This window comes from Erythranthe guttata, chromosome 12 (assembly GCF_056151865.1).
Source record: "Erythranthe guttata isolate IM_541 chromosome 12, IM_541, whole genome shotgun sequence".
In the NCBI taxonomy this organism is placed as follows: Eukaryota; Viridiplantae; Streptophyta; class Magnoliopsida; order Lamiales; family Phrymaceae; genus Erythranthe; species Erythranthe guttata.
The window spans coordinates 20,760,356-20,767,834 of NC_142544.1; the positions used below are offsets into that span (position 1 = coordinate 20,760,356).

Here is a 7,479-nt window from a genome sequence, read left to right on the forward strand (position 1 = left end):
ACATGATCCAGTTGATTCTTTTTTTCTTCATTTCTTTGGATGACGTTGAACAATCATTTGATGGCTTGTCCCCTTCACTTGATTTGATTGTTGAACACGCGATAAGAAAAAATTTAGAACAATTGCAAATCGTAAATTACAAACTTCAACAATTTTTTAATAATTGCAAAAATCAAATTCAATAGCAAACAAGAGTTGTCTATGCAAATAACAAATAACAACTGCAAATTCAAACAAGAATTTGCAAAATGCAAACTGAAATTGGAAACAAGTATTAGTTGCAAACAAGTTAAAAAAATGCAAAAAAACAGTTTAAATTTCCACAATATGCATGCTAAAACAAAATGCAGACCACATTAATAGCAAATGAACTGCTATTGCAAACGACTTAATAAACAAATGTGGACTGAAACTACCACTAATGAAACTCCTCAAATATGCTATGTGCAACTTTAAAATGCAGCCCATATTTGGTTATTGTAATTTCGATTTACATTTTTTTTTTGATTTTATACAAACAAAAGCCAGTCTTATGAACTTCAAAAATAGACTGCCTTATGCAATTTTAACCCAACTAAGTGCAAATCAAAATTTTCAGTAAATGACTTTTTGCAAATGAAAAAAAAGAATAAATGGGTTCTTCAAAGTACCAAAAAATATAAAAACAAAAAAATTATTCTTTGAACAAAACTGGTAAGATGTAGAAATCCAAAACGAACATATTGAAATTCAACTTGCAAACTCATAACAGAGAAATACAAAAAGCAAAGTCATAACATATAATTAGGTTCATAAAGAGGAGGTCCAACACCAAACAACTCTCAAAAAATGTAATTTAAAATACAGTTCACGTTTTGTTTTAGAATAAACATAACCAAAGTTGTAACATAAACAAACCCCTCAATTTTTTTACCTCCTTTGCTGTTAAGGGGAAAAAAAGCGGTTCTCAAATTATTATTGAAAAATTTGAAATAAATAGCAAACAAACAAAATACAAAAGCAAAAAAGGAACAAAATACAAAATTAATAACGAAAGAAAAAAAATCAAAATCGAAAACCCAACATGCAAACAAAATTTTACACAAAGGATCATTGCTTACCAAGACTCAATCGTGTTTTGGCCATCGTACGAACTCCAAACAACAAACCCTAAACACCAGTCGTTGATTCCGAACAACGGACAATTTGAAAACAGCAAACATAACTAAGGCAAATTGGGCAACAGAAAATCGAACGAAGGCAAACGGAATAAAGGTAAAATGCTCAGACCTGGTAAAACTGCAAACGCTTAGACACCCTCACGGTCAAACAACAAACCCTAAACACTAGCCGTTGTTTCCGACAACAAGCAATTTGTAAACAGCAAACTAAATGAAGGCAAATAGGGAAACAACAAATCGAACGAAGACAAAATGCAAACGACCTGGTAAAACGGCAAACGGTCGAACACCCAAACCTATGGAAGGATTCAGAATTTGTGGAGAGATTTTCACTTTGAAGAAACAAGGAAGAAATTGATTTCCAGATTTTTGCAATTCTAATTTTCGGATTTGCAGTATAATCGGGAGAAAAATAGGGGATTTGATTTTCAAGATTTATTTTACCGTATATTGATAGGGATATTAATAGGGGTACTTTTGACAAATTATAAATAAAAAAAATTGCTGGAAATTAGAGTTTATTGATGGATTTTAACACATATAATCTCTTATAGGAGGACCTATAGCAAATTGCCCCTATAAACAAACATCAATATATCTCTGATCTGTACTTTTGCCTAAATTTCTGCCTTGGAGTATCAGCAAACACTACTAGTCTTTAAAGTGTCATATACTTCCAGCTACATTATCTAATACTAGATATTTATTACAACACGAACAATAATATTTAACTTGCTAATAAAGACTCTAATGAAAATGCTTTAAAAAAAAAAAAAGACTAATGAAAAAATATGCTCATCTTTTTATCATATTTCAATTATATGTTGATGAGAAGAGAGGTTTTTGTATGGCAGGCAGTGTGTGAAAAGAAGTATATAGTCTTAAAGAAACAATAAATATTTAACACGTGTATGGTCGGTTTTCCTTGGAAGAGTTGAACAAATTCTACTCATTGCTAATTATAAGTCATGTCCAAGACAAACCAGATTAATAATAATAATTGAATATTAGCTTATTATAAAAAGTAAAAAAAAAAAAAAAAAACAATTAATTTGTATTTATAATTTAGCAGAGGAAATGGGATAGATAAATAGGCAGGCAGAGGCAGTCCCGATTGCTAAGCTCCATCATCAATATAATACATCCTCCTTCCTCCACTTTCATATCTATAGAGTACTATTGGCTCTTCCCCCAGGCCACACCCATACCACATCATATATATCCTCTCTCATAATCTATCTGGTTGGGTTTTTTCATTTTTGTTTTCTTTCTAGATATTATCATTAACTTGGCTTGCCCGTGATATATAATCACCTCCCCACCACCAGGTTGATTATCAACCACGGAAGACAAGATTTTTTCTCTAAATCTAGCTAGAGAAACAAAATACAATATATATGTACATATCTATTTTTTTGTTTTGATTTTTGTTTTTTCCTCTAGATATTTCTTCATTTTAAAGCCTACTATCTCTCAAGTCTTGCCATTGAAAATTGAAACTGCAGTTCAAAATTACATAAGATCGAGCAAATTTTGAATTTAAATTTGCTCGATCATTAATGCAAATATTAATTAATTAATTAATTAATTATGCGAGATCATGAAGAAGATGGGAATCGTCCAGAAGGCAACGGCGAGGTTCCTGCGGCGGCGGCAGAGGAGCTGAGCCCCAATCTCTTCACAAAATATGATCTTGGTAAACTCCTTGGCTGCGGAGCCTTCGCCAAGGTCTACCACGCCCGTGACCTCCGCACCGGCCAAAGCGTGGCTATCAAATCTATCAACAAGCAGCGTATTCAGAAAGGAAACCTAGCTGTTCACATTAAACGGGAGATCGTTATCATGCGCAGGCTGCGCCACCCCCACATCGTGCGCCTCCACGAGGTCCTTGCTACGAAAACCAAGATCTACTTCGTCATGGAATTCGCCAAAGGCGGCGAGTTGTTTGCAAAGATCGCCAAAGGTAGATTTAGTGAAGATCTCTGCCGCAAATATTTCCAGCAATTAATCTCCGCCGTCGATTACTGCCACTCCCACGGCGTTTTCCACCGTGATCTCAAGCCCGAAAATCTGTTATTAGACGAAAACTGGGACTTGAAAGTCACCGATTTCGGACTCAGCGCTGTAACGGATCAGATCCAAAGCGACGGTTTGCTCCATACGTTGTGCGGTACTCCTGCTTACGTAGCACCGGAAATCCTAGCTAAAAAAGGCTACGATGGTGCTAAAGTTGATGTGTGGTCCTGCGGAGTTATTCTCTACGTTCTGAATGCGGGATATCTACCCTTCAACGACACCAATTTGATGGCCATGTACAGAAAAATCTACAAAGGCGAATTCCGTTGCCCTAAATGGACCTCACCCGATCTCAACAGGTTTTTGACCCGCATACTTGATCCAAATCCGAGCACCAGAATCACGGTGCACCAGATTTTGAGTGACCCGTGGTTCAACAAGGGGTACAAGGAGATTAAGCATCCAGTTGACAGGGACTTCGAATTTAAGGAATATTCAGAAGCGCGTTACTTGAATGCTTTTGACTTGATCTCTTATTCCTCCGGTTCAGATCTCTCCGGTTTGTTCGGTAACAGTGGGAATCGGGTCACTTCTGAAATGTTTGTGTCCGCTGAGTCGCCGGAGAGGATAATCGGAAGGTTTGAGTCCTTGGCGGAGGAGGAGGGTATGGGGGTGGCAAAGAGGGGAATGGGGGTGAGGTTGCATGGGCATAATTGGAAATACGTTCTCATGGTAGAAATCAACCGGTTAACGGAAGAACTTGTCGTAGTGGAGGTCAAAAGAAGTGGATCTGGACGCGATTTATGGAAAGAGAAATTCAAGCCCCGGCTGAATGATTTAGTTCATAAACCTGACCTCCCCGCTGCAGGTAACTAGGATAAGTTGTACTCCAAAAAAAATAAAAATTGAAATTTGTCTATTAACTAAATATAATATTAATATATATATACATATTATGCGCCGGGAAGATGCAAAAACGAAGATCACATTCACACAGTACGTAGTTGAATATGCGAATATGCTGGAAGTGAAGGCCTATAATCCTATAAAGATCAACAGATATATTAATAAATCAAGTCTGGATTTTAATTACAAATGGAATCAATTAGAAAAAGTAGTGTGGTTTCCGATCGACGTGTCCACACATTAAAGAAAGGACTAATATATCATTATAGATAATCCTATAATTGTAAGTTGTCTCCATTCATCGTGAAAATTATTACTATTAGTAATATAAAAACATGGCCCTACATCATCTAATTAAATAGTGTGGGAATAGATGACAATAATTTGCACCAATAATTGATCTCTTAATTAGCTTAGTATGATCGTCACCGCGCGCATGTCATTTTCATATAATAACTTGGAATATTGAATATAATAAGCATTGACACGTAGTGTGGGTACGGTATTTTAAACAAACTTACAAATTTTCCTAACAAAGTTGAGGGCCGGGGTTCAAATCTTGATAAAAACACACGGAGCATGAGATATTAGCTAGGTGGTCGCTAATAATTTAGTTATCTATCATGTGTTGTGTTGTGTTGTCAACAAATGAGTTGTATATGTACGGACACGATCCTTTATTTCTCATGCCATCATTTTCTAACTATAGATTAGTTTATTCTCCTTCCTTCCTTTCTTCATTCATTTATTAAGAAATAAAAATGAAGAAACAAATCTGTTGCAGTTGGGCCTAAAGTTGATAAAGTTTGTTGCTGTTGGGCCAGTCAAGAACTATGACGGACCGTACGTGTATGTATGATACTAAGTTCTTGATAGTTGTTAATTGTTACCATATCCAAGTAAGGCTAAAAGGGCAACTAAGCTAGTTCTGGACTAATTGTTCTACTACTATTGTATTTGGATTCATTTAGATATTGTTATTTCCAAATGCAAAGACCGTACCGTTTATATTAATTCCAGTACCTACTAGTTATGATGAAGTGATACGTGAAATCTAGAAAGCTATAATAGCAATATTTTGTGCATACATATTCCCAAATCCAAAGTCCAATGTACACAGTTTGAATCAGAGAGAATTGGTCAAAGAAAAAAGAAGATAACCTTCTCTTTATCCATGGACAAAAAATATCACACCAACACCATCATTATCAATTGATATCTGAAAATCAAAACGCACCAACATGGAGTGAGTTAGTTATCCTTGATTTTCTTGAAGTAAAGATGAATATGTGATTTTCCTGGTGGCGAGCGCCTGCACGTCTTCTTTCGACCTATTCAAACTTGGAGTGAAGTTATCTCTAGCTAGTAGTATTAATAAGTGTCGACAGCTGGTACTATTTGGGTAGGAAATGTTCTTCAACCTTTATGATTATCTATACATTCTCATTATTGATTGTCACCGTCTTCTTATGCATCTATGCATTTTACAGCGTTTTCTCATGCATATCTATATGCATTAAATTGATCAATAATTCCATCAACTAGATTTGGATTTTATTCTTCCCCGGCCCGGCCCTCATTAGATATATAACTTAGCTTGTTAAATCAATCCTCTTTACTCGTTGTCTTTACCAAGTCAACAAAGAAATCATGAACTGAATAAAAAATCTTCTCATTAGTCTTTACAAACAGATCGATCGATGCAGTTTCAAAAAGCAAAAGCCCTAGCTCCTTGTATATATATTAATTATATAAGCAATAAATAAATTTACATGTAAAAGCAAAATAAATGTGAAGGAACAACACAACTTGCTGATGAATGAATGAATATGAATGGGTGATCATCGATCAGATATAAGTTTGATTAGAGAGTTTGTAAACAGAAATGAGAGAGGACAAAGAGAGTGAGAAGAAAGCAAAGAATTCCATGCTAATTGCAGATGCCGACGAATCTGTAAATATGTTATCTGCACCTTCTCTCATTCTGTTTGTTAGAGGCACTGCTGATGATGCTGCCGATATCAACAAGTACGCCACTATCTGCAATTCCACCGTACCCATTTAATTAGAAACTAAACCAAATTCTATTGATAAATCACATCAAATGAATTATTAGGAAAAAAAGAATTAAGGAACATATAATTAATTCACCGATTCACAAAAATAAAATAAAATGAAGGAAGGACCCAAGGAGGGAAAAAAAGGACATGAACCTGGTCACCAAAAAAGTCAATCATGGCCGTTTTGTGCCGTGAAAGAATCTCTCGAGCAGTGGAAAGCTCATAAACCTGCCTCCATGTTTGCAATCCTGTGTAAAATGCTGATAGGATTGCTATTGCCAACACATACCTAATTAGAATGAAGATATATATATATATATATATATATATATATATATATATATATATATATATATATATATATATATATATATATATATATATATATATATATATATATATTCAAGTCATTAGATATGATCTGATCACCCAAATTAAAGGGAGAATTGAATTGCAAACAAAATATATATATATATATATATATATATATATATATATATATATATATATATATATATATTCAAGTCATTAGATATGATCTGATCACCCAAATTAAAGGGAGAATTGAATTGCAAACAAAATATATATATATATATATATATATATATATATATATATACCTGTATTCTTCATAATTGTCAAAATCCTTCCAGTCGCCATGTTTATTGCTTGCCATTATAATGAAAGACAGCAAAGAGAAAATGAAGCCGAATATGCGAAAAGCCATTGATCCCCTCTTCACAAGATCTTCTCTTTTCCACCGTTGCACGATATTTGAAACTCCTCCTCCGCTGCCACCCGTCACCTCTTTCTGATTCTCCACATCGCCGGTGGCCAGAGGCGGTGCTGCAGATGCCGTCACCTCTTCTCGCTTTGAATCCTCATCAGGCTTTGTCATCGATTCTTCTCTCTCTCTACCTATCTTAATTGCAACAGCTTTTTTATTTTTTCTGTTGTGATAGCAAATTAATTGCAACAACTTCTTCTGGAGATGAGTAAATGAAAAGAATAGATAAATCTAGAACACGAAAAACAAAAGTTCACACAAAGACAAGAAAATAAGTCTTTGCCTTTTTATTTTATGTGCATATATTCTCTTCCCCTTGTTTCGCTGACAACTCATTTTTTTTTTTTTATTATTATTATTATTATATGGTAATTATATATATTTATACTTTGATCATTCATTAATTTAATTGTTCGTCTTGACGATCTTTCCGAAGATTTGAGTGGAAGTTTATGTTACAATTAGTTAGATTGTAAAATGAAATTACTGTAGGATTAGAATTGACAGGCAGGAGGAGTTGGTTGGAAGTTTGTGAAAGTGTAAGCAAATT

General features: G+C 34.5%; 2 protein-coding genes across 2 annotated transcripts; one reads left to right on the top strand and one right to left on the bottom strand.

The window, feature by feature from the left end:
• The first annotated feature begins 2,155 nt into the window (after nt 1–2,155).
• LOC105965411 (CBL-interacting serine/threonine-protein kinase 14) lies at nt 2,156–4,081 on the top strand. The gene has a single exon (XM_012989955.2). It carries the CDS (start codon nt 2,751–2,753, stop codon nt 4,050–4,052), a length of 1,302 nt encoding a protein of 433 aa, XP_012845409.2. The 5' UTR covers nt 2,156–2,750; the 3' UTR covers nt 4,053–4,081.
• Nucleotides 4,082–5,733: 1,652 nt separating this feature from the next.
• Nucleotides 5,734–7,258, bottom strand: LOC105965421 (CASP-like protein 4B1). The gene is made up of 3 exons (XM_088826246.1): nt 6,763–7,258; nt 6,296–6,431; nt 5,734–6,122 (listed from the first exon to the last, which is right to left on the bottom strand). Exons 1-3 carry the CDS (start codon nt 7,038–7,040, stop codon nt 5,931–5,933), a joined length of 606 nt encoding a protein of 201 aa, XP_088682372.1. The 5' UTR covers nt 7,041–7,258; the 3' UTR covers nt 5,734–5,930.
• Between the last annotated feature and the right edge of the window lie 221 nt (nt 7,259–7,479).

Excerpts from the sequence above, each read along its gene's own strand:
- LOC105965411 (XM_012989955.2), top strand. The coding sequence starts at position 2,751 with ATGCGAGATCATGAAGAAGATGGGAATCGTCCAGAAGGCAACGGCGAG.
- LOC105965421 (XM_088826246.1), bottom strand. The coding sequence starts at position 7,040 with ATGACAAAGCCTGATGAGGATTCAAAGCGAGAAGAGGTGACGGCATCT. Across the intron at positions 6,432-6,762 it reads GACAATTATGAAGAATACAG|GTATGTGTTGGCAATAGCAA; the intron begins GTATATATATAT and ends CATTCTAATTAG. Across the intron at positions 6,123-6,295 it reads TTGACTTTTTTGGTGACCAG|ATAGTGGCGTACTTGTTGAT; the intron begins GTTCATGTCCTT and ends GTGGAATTGCAG.